Consider the following 23,808-nt stretch of genomic DNA (forward strand, 5'->3'; position numbering starts at 1 on the left):
TCTTAAATTAACGTTTTCCTCATCCCAAGTTGATAAAGATATTTTCCTATGTTATTTTCTAGAAGCTTATTATTCATATTTTACATTTAGATATACAACCCATTTAGTTTCAAATTTTATGTACAAACAAGTTGAGTTCAAGATTTTTTTTTTTAAAAGAAAGTAACCTACAAAGGAACCCTCATTCATCTATCTTCAGATTTCTCAGCAGAAAATCTACAGGCCAGGAGAGAGTGGAACAACATGTTCAAAGTGTTGAAAGATAAAACTTGCCAGCCAGGAATACTTTATCCAGCAAGGTATTCCTCAGATATGAAAGAGAAATAAAGCCTTTGTCAGACAAACAAAAGCTGAGAGAGTACACCGTCACTAGATCTGTCTTGTAAGAAATGCTGAAAAGAGTCCTCCAGGATGAAATGAAAAAAACAAAAATGCTAATCAGTGACATAAAAGCAAATGAAAGTATACAATACTCTAGCAAAGGTGAAAAACAAACAGTCAGAATTAGGAAACTGGCACTCTATATTAGAATGCAGTGTTAATTATATTATAAAGGCTAAAGGAAAAGAGCATTAAAAATAACTATAGCTACTATAATTTCTCAATGAATTCACAGAATAAGAAAAGGTAAATTGTGACATTAAAAATATAAAATTAAAGGGGTAAGAAGGTAGAACTTTTATAGCCAAATGAAGATTAGGTGCTATCAACATTTTTTATATGAAGTGTTTTATGTAAGCCACATAGTAACCACAAACTAAAAACCTAGAGTAGAGCCACAAAACATAAAAAAAGGGGAGACTGACCAAATCCCCAGGGAAAACAACCACTTTACAAAGATAGACAGAAACAGGGGAAAAGATACAATGGAGATACAAAACAACCAAAAGGCAAATGAAATGATGGCAGTAGTATGTCTTTACATGTCAACAGTCACTCTAAATATGAAATGAATTAAATTAATTAATGGAAAGGCACGGAATGTCTGGATGGATTAAAAAAAAAAAAAGAAGACTTAACTATATGCTGCCTATAGGAAACTCATTTTATCTCTAAAGACACACCTAGACTCAAAGTAAAGAGATGGAAAAAGAGATTTCATGCAAGTGGAAGACAAAAGAAAAGCGAAGGTAGCCATACTTGCATTAGACAAAATATACCTTAGGCCAAAAGAGATAACAAGAGATAAAGAAGGATATTATATAATGATTAAAAAGTATAAGTCAGGCAGAGAAAGACAGATACCATATGTTTTCATTCATATATGAATCTTGAGAAACTTAACAGAGACCATGGGGGAGGGGAAGGGGGGAAAAAGTTACAGAGAGGGAGGGAGGCAAACCATAAGAGACTCTTAAATACTGAGAACAAACTGAGGGTTGATGGGAGTGGGGGAGAGGGGGAAAGTGTGTGATGGGCATTAAGGAGGGCACTTGTTGGGATGAGCACTGGGTGCTGTATGGAAACCAATCTGACAATGAATTATATTTAATTAAGAAAAAAGAAGAATAAAGAAATAAAAATAAATAAAAATAAAAAGTCAATACATCAAGAAATATAGCAATAGTAAATATATATGCACCCACCATTGCAGCACTGGAATATATTAAACAAATGCTAATGGATACAAAGAGAGAAATAGACATGTAATTAACAATAGGAGAATTTAACATCCTACTGTCAACAATGGATAGGACACCCAGACAAAATCAAAAGAAAACATTGGTATTGAATCATAATCCAGAACAAATAAACTTAATAGACATATATAGAATGTTTTATCAAACATCAGCAGAACACATATTTTTCCGGAGTGCACAGGGGACCTTCTATAGCATAGATTATATGATAAAACACAAAAAAAAATCTTAGAAGTTTTAAGAACATTGAAATAATATCAACTACCTTTTCTGACCACAATGGAATGAAGTTAGAAATGAAGAAAAGGAAAGATGGAAAATCTACAAATATGTGGAAACTAAACAGTGCACTTCTGAACAACCAATGGGTTAAAGAAGAAATCAAAAGAGAAAATTTAAAATCTCAAAACGAATAAAAATGGAAATGCAATGTATCAGGGCACCTGGGTGGCTCAGTCATGATCTTTGGCTCAGGTCATGATCTTGTGGCTCCTGAGTTCGAGCCCCATGTTAGATTCTGTGCTGACAGCTCAGGTCTTGGAGACTGCTTCAGATTCTGTGTCTCCCTCTCAAAGGAGGGAGAGAGAGAGAGAGAGAGAGAGAGAGAGAGAGAGAGAGAGAGAGAATCTTAAGCAGACTCCACGTTCAGTGCACAGCCTGATGTAGGGCTCGATCCCATGACCCTGGGATCATGACCTGGGTTAAAATCAAGAGTCAGACATTTAACCAACTGAGCCACCCAAGCACCCTTAGTAAGCTAATATTTAAAAGCCAATTAAGAATACCATAAAATGTAACCTAAATAATATTTGGAATTAACAGAACATACATCTTAAAACAGTTGACTGTTAAAACTTCCATACGAAATAAAAAATAAAATTAAAAAAAAAACTTTAATACGAGAGTAGTAGGTTTCTATTTTTTAAATATTTTCTGGATTTCAATAAGAACTTATAAAGCATACTGACATGTTTTGATGAAAATACTTTAGTTTGAATTTTACATTGAATCACATTTAGATGTTTCAACAACTTTGTAAGGAATTTTTAGATAATTTTAATCCATTCCCAGTGGTTATTAACACACAATAGAATCTAGAATCTTAATAATATAAAGTTTTAGCATAAAATTACAAATTTAAGTATGAATTTTACACACATATTTAGGTCATGTATTTGGTGGCCTCTACAACTAACATGAAAAACAAGAAGTGACTTTCAGAGGTACTTATTGGGGAATAAGCACCCAACAAGGTCCTCAAGTATGGGACATGGCTTTGCTTAAGTTACATCAGCTGAACTCACTAGACACAGGGACATAATACTTTTTATTTAATTTATGAGGGCCATTTTTACCTCAGTTAAATTTCATCTGAAAAAAATTATTTAGAACTCTAATTGTATTATTTCATTATATTCCCAAACTGATTTCACAAGGCCAGTGTACTCTAATACCAAAGCCAGATAAGGATGATATAAGAGAAAAAAAAAAAACTTCTGACCAATATCCCTAATGAATTTAGATATACAAATTTTCAACAAAATATTAGCAAACCAAAATCAATACCACATTAAAAGGATACACCATGATCAAGTGGTACTTATCCCTGGGATGAAAGCAAGGTTCACAAATCAATACATGTGATGCACCACATTAATTGAATGAAAGATAAAAATCTCAATAGATGCAGAAATAGCATTTGACAAAACACATGATCATTTCATTATACAAATGCTCAACATATTGGGTATGGGAGGAACATTCCTCCACATGATAAAGGCCATATATGACAAACCCACTGCTAATATTATACTCAATGGAGTATGGAGAAAAATTGAAAGCTTTTCCTCTTAAGACCAGGAACAAGACAAAGGTACCCATTCTCACTTACTCAACAAGGCACTGGAAGTTCTAGCCAGAAAAATCAGGCAATAAAATAAAATAAAAGGCTTGCAAACTAAAAAGGAAAAAGTAAAATTGTCTTGTTTGCAGATGATGTAGTCTTATATATAGAAAATACATATATTCCACCAAAAAAACAATCAATGAATTCAGTAAACTTTCAGGATACAAGATCAACACACAGAAATCAGTTGCATTTCCATAGACAAACAATAATATATCTGAGAATGAAATAAAATAATCCCATTCACAGTAGCATCAAAAATAGGAATATATTTAACCAAAAAGGTGAATTATCTCTACGCTGAAAACTATGGCTTTGATGAAAAAAATTGAAGACACAAACAAATGGAAAAATAGCCCATTTTTATGGATCAGAATTAATATTGTTAAAATTTCCATACTACTCAAAATCATCTATGGAAGCAATGTAATCTCTACCAAAATTCCAACACTTTTCTCAGAAATAGGAAAAATCTTAAAATTTGTATGGAATCACCAAAGACCCTGAATAGCTAAAGCAATTCTGAGAAAGAATAAACTTGGAGACATCACACAAAGCTATAGTGAATAAAATCAGACACAAAGACCAGTGGGAAAAAATTGACAGCCCAAAAATAAACTCTCACATACATAGTCAACTAATATTTGACACGGAGCCAAGAATACTCAGTGGGGAAAAACAGTCTCTTAAATAAATGGTTCTGGGAAAACTAGATGATTACATGAATGAATACCTTATACCACACACCAAAATTCCCTTGAAATGGATTAAAGACTTAAACATCAATAAAACTCTTATAAGAAAACAAAGGGGAAAAGTTCTGTGACATTGGTCTTCACAAAAATTTTTTGGTTGTGACCCTCAAAACACAAGCAATAAAAGGAAACATTAATAAGAGGAACTATAGCAAACTAAAATGCTTCAGCAAAAGAAAAAGTCAACAAACTAAAAGACAACCTACTGAATGGGAGAAAATGTTTGCAAATCAAATACCCAGTAAGGGCTTAATATCCAAAATATATAAAGAATATAAATATATAATTTAATAGCCAAATTTTTTTGTTTAAAAAATGGAGAGAGGGACTGAACAGACATTTTCCCAAAGAAGACATACAAATGGTTAACTAGACACATGAAACATGAATAGATACATTGACATTACTAATCATCAGGAGAATGCAAATCAAAACCACAATTAGATATCACCTCACACCTGCTAGAATAGCTTTTATCAAAAAGACAAGAGATAACAAGTATTTGCAAGGATGTAGAAAAAAGGGAACCCTTGTGCACTGTTGGAAGGAATGTAAATTAATGCAGCCACTATGGAAAACAGAATGGAGTTTTCTTTAAAAATTGTAAATAGAGGTGCTGTATGATCCAGCAATCCCACTTCTGGGTATATATCCAAAGGAAATTAAAACAGGATCTCAAAGAGATGTCTGTATTTTGATGTTCATTTCAGCATTATTCACAACATCTAAATTATGGAAACAACTTAAGTGTCTTTCAATGGATGAATGGATAATTATTCAGCCATGAGAAATAAGGAAATACTGCCATTTGCAACAATATGAATGGACCCTGAGGCATTATGCTGAGTGAAATAATTCAGATAGAGGAGGACAAATACTTTATGATCTCACTTATATATGGAATCTGGAAAAAACAAGCTCATAGAAACAGAGTAGAATTGTAGTTACCAGTGGCCTAGGGTGAGAGAAATGGGGAAAGGTTGGTCAAAGGATACATATTTCCAGTTAGAAGATGAATAAATTCTGGGGACATAATGTATAACATGGTGATTATAGTTAATAATACTGTATTATATACTTGGAAGTTGCTGAGAGGGGAGTTCTTAAATGTTCTGACTACAAAAAAGAAATGGTAATAATGGGATGTGGTGGAGATGTTAACGCTATGGTGGTAATCATTTTGCAATATATAAATGTATCAAATCAGCACACTGTTCATCTTAAACTTACACACTGTTATATGTCAGTTATATCTTAATTAACCTGTAAAACAAAAAATTATCCTCAGTAGAAAGTACTAGAAAGATACTGCAGAAGGAAGGCGATTTTTCCTGGTTCTGTCTGGCATGCTTCTGTTTGCTTTTCCTTGCTCCTACAATATGACTGTTGGAGGGAGAGGACATCCAATAGTGCTTGGCTCCTGCCATGGGTCCTTCTATAAGCTTGACCCTGTCCCCTGTTTAGTGATCTGCTGTTATATCAATGGCCCCCAAAATGGCTTTTGTCTACTAGACCATAGATTGTTTATTTCTTCATATCAAGCTGATACCCATTAGCTCAAAGCCTGCTGGTCCCAAACTTAATTTTTTACACATCCATTTATTTTCAACATAACTAAGCAGTTTAGATGTTTAGAGCCTGCCTGTCTTGCATACCCCATGAAACTGCATCCAATATCTGCTAGTCACAGATATGATAAAGCCTGTGATTATAAACACCCCACACCACTGCTGCCCTTCATTGCTCTCTGACTCAGAGACTCCCATTTGTGCCGCTGAGCAATATTACCTAGATGTTAAGCTCCTTCTCTGATCTCTTTCACCTGGGAGTTCCCTTGTTCTCCTCCCCTTCTGGATGGTAGCTCTCATACCTTAGCCTCTGGATGGTCTCAGGCTGTTAATGGGCTTCTACTGCATGCAAACCTGTTCAAATAAAGCATGTGTGTGCTACTGCCACCTTGTGGTCATATCTTTTTCTTTGATCATCTCCCCCAATCCTTCCAATCTCCTACACCCCCTCACAGCAGCAATTCCAACATAGACATTGACACCCCTGGCTGATGAACAGTCTCTTGACACCTAAGTTCCCACCTGCTCTTGTCTACTTGTTACTAGAAGGGACGTTCCAGCCTCACTCCAGCTGTACTTCAGAGGGGTGTTTCCTGCTTTAATAGCAATAGGGACTTAAAAACTTCTATTTTCCCTTGGGCTGCAAACACACATTCTCTAGTGATTTCTGAACCCCAACCTTGGGGAGGAGCTCCCCTGCCAAGTTGAGTCCTTTCACTCTCCCCTAACTTTATGGTATTCTTGGAGTCCTCTTGGCCCTTTGTAGTTATTCCTCTGGCATAGTTTAAAATTCTTGATATTAACTCTTCTTTTTCCAATTCTGCATGGTTGCAATCTCCTGAATGGATCCTGCATATCTTTAGCCATTTCATACTGTCACCTCAACCCCTTAACAGCTCTAATGAATCTCCACCCTGACTTCTCCAGGTCTCACGGCTATTTTTGAATGTGAGGGACAGACATTGGAGGTGTGTTTTGTTAGTGTTTTCTGAGACCTGTCCCCTCTGTGCCTGCTCACTTATTTCACTCAACTTTAGCACTAGTCTAAGCTAGGAAGATGCTGGGAATATTAGATAGAAAGGATTTCTCAGTGCTCATTATGTACAAATGGCTCTTCCATTTCTCTCTCAGACAAAGTTCAATGTGGCCACCGACCTGCCTTTTCAAACTCATCATTGTTACGATTCCATGAATTGTTTGAAGTCCAGGAAGGTGAGTTCCCATGGCAAGTGAGTATCCAGATCTCACGGAAACACCTCTGTGGAGGCTCAATCATACATCAGTGGTGGGTTTTGACAGCTGCACATTGCTTCCCAAGAACCCTGTAAGTTTCTGAAGCGTTGTCTTAATTTACATCAAATCTTCTCTACCTTTTGTCTGGGCCGGGTAGCTTAACGGGTTAGTGCACAAGGCTTATGAACTCTGTTTGTTCCCATTGGCTTTGTACCAGAAAGTATCTTCTCTACACCCACTTTCTCCTTCTAAGTGAGCCATATCCAAAGGTTGACTTCTAGTTGTAGCTATGCACCCAGTAATGGAAAATAAGTACAAGTCTTCCCTTCTGCCCGCCACATGTGTAGACAACACACTGTATTTGTTCATTGTACACACACTCATGAACACCTACCATTGTGCTATTCCAAGTGTTGGTGATATAGTGGTAAACAAGACAGTCAAACTCTTTGTTGTCAAGGAATTCACATTCTATTATCTATCTATTCATTCCATTTCCTTGAGCCAGGAAATTTCCCTGGGCTGATTATTCACTAGCTCAGAGTCTGGGCTGCTGACTCCTGCCACTCTTGTCTCTAGCCACTCTCTAGGCCACTGCACACCCACTGCTTTGGATTTTTCAGTATTCAGTTGTAAATTGTACTGTTGATAAATTTGTCTACAAGTGTGAAATACAGTGTAAGTATTATTATAATTTGGAGTTATTATATTCATTTTTTAGGTTAGAAATAGCATTGGGAAATGTTACTGTGGTCATGGGAACCAGAATATTCAGCGACGTCCGCTTGGAGAGAAAGCAAGTGCAGAAGATAATTATTCACAAAGATTATAAACCACCCCACCTTGACAGTGATCTCTCCCTGCTCCTGCTTGCCACACCAGTAAAATTCACTAACTTCAAAATGCCCATCTGCTTGCAGAAGAAGGAAAGGATCTGGGACAGATGTTGGATGGCAGAGTGGGTGACAGCTTATGAATATGGTATGCGCCTTCCCTTAAAAATCCATAGAAAGCTTACATTTAGGTTTCCCTGGGCTAGAAAGCATGTTGCTCTGGAAGATTTTGGCCTCACTACTCTAACTTTGCGATCTTGAGCTAGCTAGCTCCTTCACCTTACTCACCTTTACCTTTTCTCATCTGTATAATGACAGCAATGTCACCCTCACATCCATTATGTGGATTAAATTAGATGCAATTGTACTTGTAAGGTCCCTAATGAAAGCCTGGAATATAGAAGAATCTCAAAACATGAGAGTTATCATTTTTTGGAGCCCAGAGGCCTTTAGAAAACCAGTTTGGATTCTTCCTCCATGGACTGTTTTACAATGTGAACTTCCCCATATGTTTATCATTTGATGAAGTCCATGTTGACCATCATCCTGAGATAACTGAGCCAGTGATTCCCCAACCAATCTTTGTCATCAATGACTCCACTCCTTTCCCAGGTCACAAGGCTGGCCAAACAGGGAGAAACTCTGGGAGGGTGGGAGTAGGATGGGGGGAAGACCAGAAGTTCCTCTAGAATTAGTTGTTTACCTTCCACAAGTTGGCTCTTACAGGTGTGTCATTTTCCTGGTTCCTCCACTGGCCTGGCAGAGACATTGGAAAACACTAAGAAACTGGGCTATTCTGAATCTCTGCACAAGGACCAAGCATAGCTGTAGGGAGATGGGGGGGCGCATGGAGAAAACTCATCCTATGTTTTTATGGCAGGAGCTGGTGCTAGGGGGGTTAGTAGGCTGTTCCAGAGGAAATGAGTTTCCCAAAAGGAATAAATATAAGCATAAATGAAGAATTCACTTATTGGATTGAGTGGAGCATTCCATTAGGTCACCTTTAAGGCCTTCCTACATTGTGATTTGCTAAGTGTTTGCATCATTCCATGACTTCAACCCTGATCATTCATAGGCTTGTCACCTTCAGTGGTTGATTTGGCACTCATTCTCACACTAGCTTCCTCATTTCCCAGACCAACATGACAACTTAAACATGTACCTGCAGAAGATGAGAGTGCTGCAGATTAGCTGGAGAGAATGCAGCAAGAGGGTAGATCAGCTCTCCAGGAACATGGTTTGTGCTTGGAAGGAACCAGGCACCAAAGGCAATTGCCAGGTACTTGGCCCCTGCCTCAGCCCCATCCTCCATATGCCCCTCCACTTTCTAGGTTCTCAGGAGAAAGCTCAGGAGTGAAGCCCCTAACCCATGCCACTAGGACCCTCTTATCCTGCCCTCTTGCTAGAGCTACTGTTGATTCCTTGCAGACTGTACCTTGTTCATTCTCTCATTCTCAGGGAGACAGTGGGGCACCTATGGTCTGTACTATCCATGGAACCCAGAGGCTCTTCCAAGTGGGTGTCTTCAGTTGGGGCATAAGATCTGGCTTCAGGGGGAGGCCTGGTATGTTTGTGTCTGTGGCTCAATTTATTCCATGGATCCAGGAAGAGACAGAAAAGGAGAGAAAAGCCTACACCATCTCAGGAGCCTGGAGAAGCTCCCTGCCTCATGTTCCACAGTATCCCTTACTGTTGGGTTTGGGTTCTCAAATGTTGCTTGTGACCATATTTACTGGTGATAAATCAAATCACTAAGCTTTAGACCCACCCTCACTTCTCCTCCTCCTTTCTTCCCTCCCATCTTTACATAAGCATCAATGGAGCATAGACTATGAGTTAGCTTCTATGCTAGACCCTGGAAGTTAGACATTCAGCTCTCCCAAATATCACAAATCTAATGAATAAAGACAAAATACAACACTAAAAAGAGGTCTTTCATCACCCCAACATTTTGTGTTGTTAAGTAACTTCTTTTACTTCTCTTATGGAACACAATATAACCTAGCTAATGACCAGCTTTAATTCTGTCAGCTCAGTGCTTTACATAGACCCCCAACACAGAGAGCTCCCCATCTGAGGTACAAAAGCTTTCATCTACTGGGCCATTTATGAAGGAAGGTCTATGGTAGAGTAATGATCAGGGGTTTCTTGTCCTGTTTGGAGTTGAAAGTGGGATGATTATGACTTGGGACTTAAAGACCACACCTTTCTTTCCCTCCCCTTAATATATCCAAATAAAAAGTTAGCATAATGAAGTGGCTTGGAGGAATCAGCAAAATCATCCCTTTCCATAGACATGGATAACTGAATAAGGGCCACTCTTGAGTAGCCAAAGTCATTACTCATAAAATGAGAAAGGATAAAAATTCAAGGCAAGAAAGTCAGAGAAAACAGAATAGCTTGTGTGGCCAGATTATAATACAAAGTATAAGAATTTGTTTTTAGAAAATTGTGAGACAATGTTTAAAGATCAGGGCTAAAAGTGAAATCAGGGATGAGTAATAGGGTCTTTTCTAGGTCCTTCCTTGGTTAAGTCTACCTGGCATAGACATGATCAGAATTAGCAGATGCAAAGAAGACAATCAACCACATGCAGTCCCACTGGAGTCCATAAAGAGAAACACATTAGTTCATTCAGATACCTTGTGAATACTGAACGTGTATCAGGCACTGGAAAGGTATAAGGATGTAAATGATGTAAAGTTCATGTGTTCAAATGTGTATGAGTCACAATCATATGGCCACATCCAAATTTATGAATATTTTAAAGGGTCTCATAGTGATTAGTTTCATGGGATATTATTATTTTACTAAGAGTTCTCCAGAAAAATAGAAAAAAATTGTGTGTAGGGCAGGGGAGGGAGAAAACTAGAGTTTTATTTAAGAAATTGGGTGGGGGGAGAGCGCCTGGGTGGCTCAGTTGGTTAAGCATGTGACTTCGGCTCAGGTCATGATCGCAGGCATGTGAGTTCGAGCCCTGGGTACCACTTGTGAGTTCAAGCCCCGCTTCAGGCTCTGTCAGCACAGAGTCTGTGTCTCCCTCTCTCTCTGCCCCTTCCCCCTCGCACTCTGCCTCTCTCTCTCTCTAAAAAATAAACATTAAAGAAAAAGAAAGATATTGGGGGACACCTGTTTGGCTCAGTTGGTTGGGCATCCATCCCTTGATTATAGCTCAGGTCAGTATCCCAGTGTAGTGGGATTGAGCCCACATCAGGCTCTGTGCTACATGTGGAGCCTACTTAAGATTCTCTCTCTATCTCACTCTGTCTGTCTCTCTCTCTCTGACTCTCTCCTCTCTTCCTCCTCCCCTGCCCCTCTCCCCTGCTCGCTCTCTCTCTCTCTCTCTCAAATAAGTGAATAGAATAGAATAGAATAGAATAGAATAGAATAGAATAGAATAGAATAAATTGGCACATGCAATTATGGGGGCTGGTAAGTCTGAACTCTGTATGGGAGACCAGAAGACTGGAGGCCCAGGGAAAGATTGATGCTGTAGTCAGGAGTCTGAGGAAAGTCTGGAGGAATAATTCCTTTCTCCTCAGGGGACCTAAGTATTTTCTCTTAACTGATTAGATGAGTCCCATCCACATTATATAAGGTAATCTGTTTTACTCAAAGTCTACTGATTTCAATGTTAATCATATCTTTAAAAAACCAAAAACCTCCACATCAACATCTAGACTTGTGCTTTACCAAACAACTAGATACTATAAGGTACCCAAGTTGACAGATGAAATCATCACATTGATAAAGTGTCACCTCTTAGAGCTGCTGAGAAAAACATAATATAGGCTAGTTCTCTTTGCAGTTCAACAAAATGTAACTCACACCAAATATTAAATGATAAAAAAGAAGGAATCTGAAATGCTCTTATAATACTAAAACACCACACTTCTTGATGCCATTTATCCTACAGATGGAGGGACTTGTGAGATCTTCTCTGTCATGCCATTGAGAGATACTTCCCTGTTCTGTTTCTAGTCTTCTCAGGCTATTATGCTTTCCCTGGAAGGTCCTTGGGGTTTGCATCTATGAGGTTACTCTTAATTTTGCTGCTTATATATTAGGACAGTGTTTCAGATACCCACTAGAATTAACCTGGATGTCTGGTAAAAATGCAGATTCCTGGACTTTATCTCAGGTTTACAAAATTAGGAGCTCTAGGGGTAAGGTTCAGGGCATATTCATTAAGAAGTTCTCTGAGTCATTCTTTTGAAATTTTTGTTTTTATTTTATTTTTATTATTATTTTTTATTTTATAGAGAGAGTATGTGTGGGAAGGGGAGAGGGGAAGAGAGACAGAAAGAGAGAGAGAGAGAGAGGGAGGGAGGGAAGGAGGGAGAGAGAGAGAGAGAGAGAGAGAGAGAGAGAGAGTCTTAAGCAAGCAGGCTCCAATCTCAGTGCAGAGCCCAACACAGGGCTCAATCTCATGATCCTGGGACTATCACCTGAGCAGAAGTCAAGAGTCAGATGCTCAATTTATTGAGCCACCCAGGCACCTCAATTCTTCAAAAACATTTATTTTATTTTATTTTTAATTTTTTAAAATTTACATCCAAATTAGTTAGCATATAGAGCAACAATGATTTCAGGAGTAGATTCCTTAGTGCCCCTTACCCATTTAGCCCATCCCCCTCCTACAACCCCTCCTGTAACCCTCAGTTTGTTCTCCATATTTATGAATCTCTTCTGTTTTGTCCCCCTCCCTATTTTTATATTATTTTTGTTTCCCTTCCCTTATGTTCATCTGTTTTGTCTCTTAAAGTCCTCATATGAGTGAAGTCATATGATATTTGTCTTTCTCTGACTAATTTCACTTAGCATAATACCCTCCAGTTCCATCCACATAGTTGCAAATGGCAAGATTTCATTCTTTTTGATTGCCAAGTAATACTCCATTGTATATATATATATCACATCTTCTTTATCCATTCATACATCGATGGACATTTGGGCTCTTTCCATACTTTGGCTATTGTTGATAGTGCTGCTATAAACAGTGGGGTGCATGTGCCCCTTCAAAACAGCACACTTGTATCCCGTGGATAAATGCCTAGGAGTGCAATTGCTGGTGGTAGGGTAGTTCTATTTTTAGTTTTTTGAGGAACCTCCATACTGTTTTCCAGACTGGCTGCACCAGCTTGCATTCCCACCAACAATACAAAAGAGATCCTCTTTCTCCGCATCCTCCCCAACATCTGTTGCTGCTTGAGTTCTTAATGTTAGCCATTCTGACAGGTGTAAGGTGATATCTCATGGTGGTTTTGATTTGTATTTCCCTGATGATGAGTGATGTTGAGCATTTTTTCATGTGTTGGTTGGCCATCTGGATGTCTTCCTTGGAGAAGTGTCTATTCATGTCTTTTGTCCATTTCTTCACTGGATTATTTGTTTTTTGGGTGTTGAGTTTGATAAGATCTTTATAGATTTTGGATACAGACCCATTATCTGATATGTCGTTTGCAAATATCTTCTCCCATTCTGTCGGTTGCCTTTTAGTTTTGCTGATTGTTTCCTTCGCTGTGCAGAAGCTTTTTATTTTGGTGAGGTCCCAGCAGTTCATTTTTGCTTTTGTTTCCCTTGCTTCCGGAGACGTGTTGAGTAAGAAGTTGCTGAGGGCAAGATCAAAGAGGTTTTTGCCTGCTTTCTCCTTGAGGATTTTGATGGCTTCCTGTCTTACATTGAGGTCTTTCATCCATTTTGAGTTTATTTTTGTGTATGGTGTAAGAAAATGGTCCAGGTTCATTCTTCTGCATGTTGCTGTCCAGTTTTCCCAGCACCACTTGCTGAAGAGACTGTCTTTATTCCATTGGATATTCTTTCCTGCTTTGTCAAAGATTAGTTGTCCATACGTTTATGGGTTCATTTCTGGGTTTTCTATTCTGTTCCATTGATCTGAGTGTCTGTTCTTGTGCCAGTACCATACTGTCTTGATGATTACAGCTTTGTAGTATAGCTTGATGTCTGGGATTGTGATGCCTCCCGCTTTCGTTTTCTTTTTCAAGATTGCTTTGGTTATTTGGGGTCTTTTCTGGTTCCATACCAATTTTAAGATTATTTGTTCTAGCTCTGTGAAGAATGCTTGTGTTATTTTGATAGGGATGGCATTGAATACATAGATTGCTTTGGTAGTACCAACATTTAAACAATATTTGTTCTTCCTATCCAGGAGCATGGAATCTTTTTCCATTTTTTTTTTGTGTCTTCTTCAGTTTCTTTCATAAGCTTTCTATTGTTTTCAGTTTATAGATTTTTCACCTCTTTGGTTAGATTTATTCCTAGGTATTTTATGATTTTCTTGTGCAACTGTAACTGGGATCAATTCCTTGATTTCTCTTTCTGTCGCTTCATTGTTGGTGTATAGGAATGCAACCGATTTCTGTGCATTAATTTTATATCCTGCAACTTTGCTGAATTCATGAATCAATTCTAGCAGTTTTTTGGTGGCATCTTTTGGGTTTTCCATATAGAGTATCATGTCATCTGCGAAGAGTGAAAGTTTGACCTCCTCCTGGCCAATTTGGATGCCTTTTATTTCTTTGTGTTGTCTGGTTGCAGAGGCTAAAATTTCCAATACTATGTTGAATAACAGTGGTGAGGGTAGACATCCCTGTCTTGTTCCTGACCTTAGGGGGAAAGCTCTCAGTTTTTCCCCATTGAGGATGATATTCTCATTGGGTCATTCATATATGGCTTTTCTGATCTCGAGGTATGCTCCTTCTACCCCTACTTTCTTGAGGGTCTTTATCAAGAAACAATGCTTTATTTTGTCAAATGCTTTCTCTGAATCTTTGGAGAGGATCATATGGTTCTTGTCCTTTCTATTATTGATGTGATGAATCACGTTAATTGTTTTGCAGCTATTGAACCAGATCTGCATCCCAGGTATAAATCCTGCTTGGTTGTGGTGAATAATTTTTTTAATGTATTGTTGGATCTGGTTGACTAGTATCTTGTTGAGGATTTTTGCATCCATGTTCATTAAGGAAATTGGTCTATAGTTCTCCTTTGTAGTGGAATCTCTGTCTGGTTTTGGAGCCAAGGTAATGCTGGCTTCATAGAAAGAGTTTGGAAGTTTTCCTTCCATTTCTATTTTCTGGAACACCTTCAAGAGAATAGCTGTTACCTCTTCCTTAAATGTTAGGTAGAATTCCCCTGGAAAGACATCTGGCCCTGGACTCTTGTTTTTCGGCAGATTTTTGATTATGAATTCAATTTCCTTACTGGTTATGGGTCTGTTCAAATTTTCTATTTCTTCCTGTTTCAGTTTTGGTAGTGTACATGTATCTAGGAATTTTTCTATTTCTTCCAGATTGCCCATTTTGCTGGCATATAATTGCTCATAACATTCTCTTATTATTGTTTTTATTTCTGCTGTGTTGGTTGTGATCTTTCTTCTTTCATTGTTGATTTTATTTATTTTGGTCCTTTGCTTTTTCTTTTTGATCAAACTGGCTAGTGGTTTATCAACTTTGTTAATTCTTTCAAAGGACCAGCTTCTGGTTTCATTGATCTGGTCTACATTTTTTTTTTTTTCGTTTGTTTCAATAGCATTAATTTCTGCTCTAATCTTTATTGTTTCCTGTCTTCTCCTGGTTTGGGTTTTATTTGCTGTTCTTTTTCTACCTCCTTAAGGCATAAGGTTAGGTTGTGTATCTGAGATTTTTCTTCCTTCTTTAGGAAGGCCTAGATTGCTATATACTTTCCTCTTATGCCCACCTTTGCTGTGTCCCAGAGGTTTTGGCTGTGTTATCATTTTCATTGGTTTCCATATACTTTTTAATTTCCTCTTTAACTGCTTGGTTACCCCATTCATTCTTTAATAGGATGTTCTTCAGTCTCCAAGTATTTTTTACCTCTCCAAATTTTTTCTTGTGGTTTATTTCGAGTTTCATAGTGTTGTGGTCTGAAAATATGCATGGTATGATCTCGATCTTCTTGTACTTACTTAGGGCTGTTTTGTGTCTCAGTATATGGTCTATTCTGGAGAACATCCTGTGTTCACTGGAGAAGAATGTATATTCTGCTGCCTTAGGGTGAAATATTCTGAATATATCTGTAAGTCCATCTGGTCCAGTGTGTCATTCCAAGCCATTGTTTCCTTGTTGATTTTTTGATTAGATGATCTGTCCATTGCTGTGAGTGGAGTGTTGAAGTCTCCTACTATTATGGTGTTACTATCGATGAGTTTCTTTATGTTTGTGACTAGTTGATTTATTATATATTTGGGTGCTTTCACATTTGGTGCATAAATGTTTACAATTGTCATGTCTTCTTGGTGGCTATACCCCTTGATTATCATATAATGCCTTTCTGCATCTCTTGATACAGTCATTATTTTAAAGTCTAGATTGTCTGATATAAGGATGGCTACTCTGGCTTTCTTTTGTTGACCATTAGCATGGTAGATGGTTTTCCGTCCCCTTATTTTTGATCTGAAGGTGTCGTTAGGTCTAAAGTGGGTGTCTTGTAAACAGCATATAGATGGGTCTTGTTTATTATCCATTGTGTTACCCTATGTCTTTTGAGTGGAGCATTGAGTCCACTGATGTTTAGAGTGAGTACTGAAAGATATGAACTTATTGCCAGTATGATGCTTGTAGAGTTGGAATATTTGGTGGTGTTCTCTGGTCCTTTCTAATCTTTGTTTCTTTTGGTATGTATGTATGTATGTATTTCTATATACATATATCTTTTTTTCATCTTTTCTCCCCTCAGAGAGTCCCCTTAAAATTTCTTGTTGGGATGGTTTAGTGGTCACAAACTCCTTTAATTTTTGTTCGTCTGGGAAACTTTTTATCTCTCCTTCTATTTTGAATGACATCCTTGCTGGATAAAGAATTCTTGGCTGCATATTTTTCTGATTCAGCACACTGAATATATCCTGCCACTCCTTTCTGGCCTGCCAAGTTTCTGTGGATAGGTCTGCTGCAAACCTGATCTGTCTTCCCTTGTAGGTTAGGGACTTTTTTTCCCTTGTTGCTTTCATGATTCTCTCCTTGCCTGAGTATTTTGTGAATTTGATTATGATATGCCTTGTTGATGGTTGGGTTTTGTTGAATCTAATGGGGGTCCTTTATGCTTCCTGGATTTTGATGTTTGTGTCTTTCCCCAGGTTAGGAACATTTCCCTCTATGATTTGCTCACATAACCCTTCTACGCCTATTTCTGTCTCTTCCTCTTCTGGGACCCCTGTGATTCTGATGTTGTTCCTTTTTAATGAGGAACTGATTTCTTTAATTCTTAAATCGTGCTCTTTTGCCTTAATCTCCCTCTTTTTTTCTGCTTCATTATTCTCTATAAGTTTGTCCTATGGCTGATTCTCTGTTCTGCCTCAGCCATCCTTGCCACCACAGCATCCATCCGTGTTTGCAGCTCATTTATAGCATTTTTTTAAAATTTTTTTTAACGTTTATTTATTTTTGAGACAGAGAGAGACAGAGCATGAACGGGGGGGGGGGCAAAGAGAGAGGGAGACACAGAATCAGAAGCAGGCTCCAGGCTCTGAGCCATCAGCCCAGAGCCCAACACGGGGCTCGAACCCACGGACCGTGAGATCGTGACCTGGGCCGAAGTCGGACGTCTAACCGACTGAGCTACCCAGGCGCCCCAGTTACAGCATTTTTAACTTCATTCTGGCTATTTTTTACTTCTTTTATCTCTGCAGAAAGCGATTCTAATCTATTTTCAACTCCAGCTAGTAGTCCTATTCTTGTGATTCTAAATTCTGGTTCAGACATCTTGCTTGTATCTATGTTGGTTAAATCTCTGGCTGTCGTTTCTTCATGCTCTTTCTTTTGGGGTGAATTCCTTCATTTTGCCATTTTGTACAGAGAAAAGGAATTAATGAGGTAGAAAAATTAAAATAAAAAAATTTAAATTAAAAAAATATTAAAATTAAAAAATTAAACACACACACACACACACACACACACACAACTTGAATAAATGATGCTAGATCCTACATGTGTTTTGGTGTGGGTGTTGAAAGTGGCTTGACAGATTAGAGAAAAAAAGGGAGTGGATGAAAAAAAAGGAAATCATTTGAGACTTTGAAAACAATGTACCCTGAAGTATACTAAAATGAGATGATGGGAGTAAAATAGAATTTGAAAAAATTTACACAAAAGTAAAGAATATAGTATCAAAAAATTAAAGAAAAATATTTTTAATAGAAATTGAAAATAAAAATGAATTTTTTCTTTTTCTATATTCAAGAAAAAGAAAAGAAACTAAAAAGAGAAAAAAAGAAAAAGAAAAAAGAAAAAAAGGAAATCGTTTGAAAATTTGAAAAGTGAATACACTGTAGTAGACTAAAATAAAATGATGGACGTAAAATAGAATTTGAAAAAATTTACACAAAAGTAAAAAATACAGTAAAAAAATTGTAAATAAATAAATAAATAAATAAATTTAGTAAAATTTTTTTACTAAAGTAAAATTTACTAAAGTTTACTAAAATTTACTAAAATTTTACTAAAGTAAAATTTATTTACTAAATTTATTTAGTAAATAAATAAATAAATAAAATTATTTATTTAAAATAAAAATGAATTTTTATTCTGTGTATTCAAGAAAAGAAGTGAAAAAGAGAAAAAAAAAAGAAAATCGAATAGATGGACCTGCTAACAGATTGAAATAGGACTGAAATTCCTTCGTTTTCCCCTTGAAGTCAGACTATGAAGTGCTTTATAGTCCGTAAACTAAGTAGGTGGTGAGACTTGTCTTCATGAAGAGCGAGGTTGGCCCAGTTGGGCAGGGCTCAGTGCAACGGCTCTGTTCTTTACTAGATGGCACTGCTAGCCTACTGGGGTGGATTGTTGTGAGGCTCACAGGTGCATATGCGCATGCGTGGGAGTGGTGAAAATGATGTCACCCATGTACCCAGTCTGTTCTGGATAGCAATCGCGTACCTTTCCTCTGTCTTTAGCTCTCTTCCACTCCCCCCTTTTTCACTCTCCATGACCAAGCCCCAGGCAATACTTCTCTCCTGAGTTTTGTCTCATATGCAGCTGCCTTCCCTGGCCCTTTACTTCCAAAGGACTGTGGCTTTGACCTGTTCTACCCCTCTGTGGGAGGGTCTCACCGAGCAATGGCTGAATGAACAATGGCCAAGTGTCGGCTGCACCCAGGAAAGCTTGCGGGACCCTGCTGCTGCAAGTGCCCTGAGACTGTGGCCAGGTGCCAGCCTGCCCTGGAAGAAGTTCATGAGACAGTGTAGCAGCAGCGTTTCAGGGATTATGGGAAATCACAACACACATCTGACACCAGGCTTCACCCTTAATGACTTTGTTCCAGCACCAGTCTGGATGTTCTCTGGGGTCTGCTGGGACCAGGTAGCTTCAACAGTCTCTACCAAATGTCCTTCCAGCAGTGGAACCGCTTTTCCCTGTGTGGCCCGAGAAACTCCCAGACCCCACTCTGTTCCTGGGGATTCACCCTTCCCACCAGAGCACCGCCAGGTTTTGAGCTGTGGAGTTGCAGCCTTTGTGCTCCCCTTGTTTATAATCTTAATGGAATTTCAACCCTCTCTTTCTCCTTTCTCCCTTTTTAGTTTAGTCCCTGCGGCTGTTTTGAATTTTCTACTTTCTCTCCAGCTGCTTTTGGGTAGGGGTGCTTTTTCTGTATTCTTCCCCTGGTCTCCCTCCTCTCCACCCACAAAAGTGGCTCCTTGCCTGCCCCGGCTTCTCTCTCCCCAAGTTCACCTCTCTGCGCCATGTACCTGCTGAATTCTGTGGTTCAGGTTGCACAGATTGTTGTGTAATCCTCCAATCAGTGTTCTAGGTATGCAGGATGGTTTAATGTTGGTCTGGCTCTATTTAATGTACAGAAGACACACAAAAAACTTCCAAGCTGTTCCGCCATCTTGGCTCCTCCTATTATTGTTGAGTTTTAAGTGTACTTTGTATATTTTGGCTATCTGTCTTTTATCAGATGTTTGTTTTGCAAAGATGTCTACTTCCCCTCCCCCAGGCTGTGAGTTGTTTCATTCTCTTAACAGTGTCTTTTGCATTAGTTTTTAATCTTACTCAAGTCCATTTTAATCAATATTTTTTCTCACAGATCATGCTTTTGGTGTACCTTAAATGTAATCACTGAACCCAAGGTCACCTAGGATTTCTTATATTTTATCTTCTAGGAATGTTAAAATTTTGCATTTTACATTGATGCTTATGATCCATTTTGAGATAATTTTTGTGAGAGGCATAAAGTCTGTGTCTAGATTCAGTTTTTTGGTATTTTTGATATTTTTGTATTTTTTGAATGTCCAGTATTTCCAGCAACATTTGTTGAAAAGACTCTCTTTTCTTCATTAAATTTTGTTTGCTCCTTTTTCAATACTAGTTGACTGTATTTGCACAGATCTATTTCTGTTCCATTGGTCTATTTGTCTACTCTTCTGTCAATACTACACTGTGCTGATTACTGTAGCTTTGCAGTAAGTCTTAAGTCCAGTAGTCTCCATTTTTCAACTTTGTGTATTGCCTTTCCAATTAAATTTTAGAAACAGATTGTCAATATTTACAAAAGAACTTCCTTGGATTTTGATTTGAATTGTGTTGAATCTATAGATTAAGTTGGGAAGAACTGAAATTTTGACACTATTGAATCTTGCTATCCACATATAGGGGATATCTCTTCATTTTATATATTTTATGTTTCTTTGATTTCTTTAATCAGAGTTGTGTAGTTTCAAAGGTTGAATTTGAATGTTAAACTAACTTTGCATTCCTAGGCTAAACTCCAATTGACTGTGTTTATTTTCCTTTTTATATATTGTTGGATTCAATTAACTAAAATCTTGCTTAAGATTTTTACATCTATGCTGGTGAGGGATATTGATCTGAAGTTTTCTTGTAATTGTCTAATTTTGATACCAGGGTAGTGCTGACCCTCATATAGAACGAGTTGGGAAATAATCCCCCCTTTTCAACTTTCTAGTAGAGTTTGTATTGAATTGGTATTATTTCTTCCATAAATGTTTTGTAGACTTCACCAGTGGGGTCATCTGGACTTGGCAGTTTCTTTGTTGTAAGATTTTTAAGCACAAATTTCATTTCTTTAATAGATATAGAGCTATTCAGGTTATATATTTATTCTTGAGTGAGTTTTGGCAGTTTGGTAATTTGTATTTTTCAAAGAATTTGTCTATTTCCATCTAAGTTGTCAAATTTCTTGGTATAAAGTGTTTTCATAATGTTATATTTTAAATATCTGTATGACCTTTATTTTCCTTTTAACATATGTCCTTTTAACATAAGATGTTGGTGATTTGTGCCATCTGTCTCTCTCTCTTTTTTCTTGATCAGTCTGACTATAGGTATATCAATTTTATTGATCTCACAGAATCAGGCTTTGGTTTACTCATTTTCTCTACTATTTTTCTATTTCATTTTTGATATCATATTTATTATTTCCTAGTTTTTACTTTTATGGATTTTCACTTGCTTATTTCTAATTTTATAAATTGGAAGCTGAGTTCACTGGTTTGAGACTTTTGTCACTCTCTAATATAAAGATTTAGTGCTATAGGTTTCCCCTAAATAATGTTTTAGCATGTTTCCCCAAATTTTAATATGTTGTAGTTTCATTTTCAGTCAGTTCAAAATGCATTCTATTTTTTCTTTTGGTTTATTCTTTGACGTGAGTTATGTAGAAGTGTGTTATGTGGTTTCTAAGTATTGGGCTATTTTCCAGATATTATTGTGTTATTGATTTCTAATTTAATTCCACTGTGGTCATAGCACATACATTTTGTATAACTTCAATTATTTAAAATTCATTGATACTATTTTTATAATCCAGAATATAGTCTATGTTGACAAATGCTCTGGGGTGATTGGGGGGAAAATGTATTTTGTCACTGGCCAACTGACCAAGTTGGTTGATCATATAGTTAATGCCTTTCATATAGAAATTTTTCTTCTGTCTACGTATTTTACCAATTATTGAGACAGGAGTATTGCAATCTGTGACTAAAATTTTCTATTTCTTCTTGCAATTCTATCAGTTTTTGTTTTGGGTCTCTTAAAGTTGTTAGATGCACAGGGTTTATGACTGTTATTCCCTCTTAATTGGTCACTTTTTAATTATGAAATAACTTTTACTCTGGCTAAATTCTTTGCTCTAAAATCTACTTTCTCTAATAGTAATATAGCCACTCTATTTGTATTTTGACTAGTTTTAGAATGGTATAACTTTTCCCATTCTTTTACTTTTAATAAATTTCTGTCTTTATATTTGAAGTGACTTAATTGTAAACAGGATATAGTTGGGTGTCACTGTTTTACCCAAATTTGGCCACATTTACATTTTAATTGATGTATTTAAACCATTTATATTTAATGTGAATAATGATATGATTGGTTTAAGTCTAGCATCTTGCTATGTGTTTTCTATTTGCACAATTTGTTTTTCCTTTCTTTGTCCTTTTTAAAATGCTTCTTTTGAGTTAATTAAGTATTTATTATGATCCCATTGTATTATCTTTCTTTGATCACTAGCTAGAACTCTTTTTTTAAAATTTTATTTTAGTGACTGATTTAATGTTTATAGTAGGAGTTGGCAAACTATGGCCTGTGGGTCTGTTTCTGTAAATCAACTATTACTGGAAGGCATCCACACCCATTCATTTACATTGCATATGGCTCCTTTCAAGCTAAAACAGTGAAAGTGGGGCATTTGTGATAAATACTATATGGCCCACAAGTCTAAACTATTTACTATCTGCTCTTTAAAGAAAAATTTGCTACCCTGGCTTACAGTATCCATCTTTAACTTATGGCAGACTACTGTTATATAATATAACAATTCATATTTAGTATAAAAATCCTTATAATAGTACACTTCTTCCCCTCACCTTTAACCCCTATTCTATTGTTGTCATACAATTTGCTTATTTATGTTATAAACCAGAGAGGGAGGGAGAGAGAGAGAGAGACAGAATGGTTTCTAATTCTGTTTAAATAGTTATCTTTTAAAGAGACAAAAATACAAAATCATGCACTATCATTTAGCAGTATTCACAGTAGCTGATATTTGAGAACAATCAGTTTATTGCTTTAATGGAGTCAAAATGTAGGGATGAACATACCTTCTTCTTAGCTTCTTTGCTTCAGTCTTTCCTCATCTATGCCCACCCTCATCATTGATAGGATGGGGGTGAAGGTACTTTCTGGAAAAACTTTACTTTCCTTATCTATGGCATTTGATGGGATGAGGGTGGGGATATTTTCTGGAAAGAACTTCAGACTGTGCTCAGGGTTTACTCCTGGGTAACTTTAAATCTTCTTTTGTAATGGGAGATAAGTAGACAGTTCTAAATCTCATGTAAGAATGGTTGTGCTACATGTATATGAATAAATCATTTTGCAGTATGAAGTCTTCTGTATACTAAGAGAGGCACAGGTATCATGTATTAAAGGCCAGGAAGGAGAGAGACTTTCCTGAAGTATGTGTTGCTTTCAGGATAGGTGGAATATGAAAATGGACATTATTTGGGGGATGATATTTAAGAAGATGACCCAAAAGGAAATATTAGGGTTTTGTAGAAGCTGTAGCTTCTCTAAGAGAGGCTTATTCATACTTTATTATGTCATTAAATAGGGGAGCTCTTAAGTTGAAGTAATGGATCTTTATTTAAATTGGATAACAGACATTTGCCCAAATGTTTTATTTTATACACATTTCTCAAAGGCTTATGATATCCTAAACCTTTTCTTAAGTCAAACTTTTTGACAGTAACTCTGAATATTCCTGGTGTAGCCCACAAATCCCATATCTCCACTGCTGTCTCCATTTCGTTTACCAGGCTTGACCACACTGATCTTTTCATTCTTTTAATGGGCTATGTTCTTTTTCTCCTCCAGAGCC

The 23,808-nt window shown here is 37.1% G+C and overlaps 1 protein-coding gene across 4 annotated transcripts in view; it reads left to right on the top strand.

Annotated features, from left to right (window-relative positions):
- The window catches only part of PRSS51 (serine protease 51), a 48,076-nt gene that overhangs the window by 11,516 nt on the left and 12,752 nt on the right, over window positions 1–23,808 (top strand). For 3 of the 4 annotated variants that reach the window (XM_049631388.1, XM_049631389.1, XM_049631390.1), the window contains 4 exons: window positions 7,001–7,193; window positions 7,824–8,083; window positions 9,072–9,214; window positions 9,394–9,949. In XM_049631388.1, coding sequence (XP_049487345.1) covers window positions 7,001–7,193; window positions 7,824–8,083; window positions 9,072–9,214; window positions 9,394–9,690 — 893 coding nt within the window. In that variant the 3' untranslated portion in view covers window positions 9,691–9,949. Of the gene's footprint in view, window positions 1–7,000; window positions 7,194–7,823; window positions 8,084–9,071; window positions 9,215–9,393; window positions 9,950–23,808 lie in introns of those variants that run through there. The other variant, XR_007457969.1, reaches the window with a different exon arrangement.

This window comes from Panthera uncia, chromosome B1 (genome assembly GCF_023721935.1).
Source record: "Panthera uncia isolate 11264 chromosome B1, Puncia_PCG_1.0, whole genome shotgun sequence".
In the NCBI taxonomy this organism is placed as follows: domain Eukaryota; kingdom Metazoa; phylum Chordata; class Mammalia; order Carnivora; family Felidae; genus Panthera; species Panthera uncia.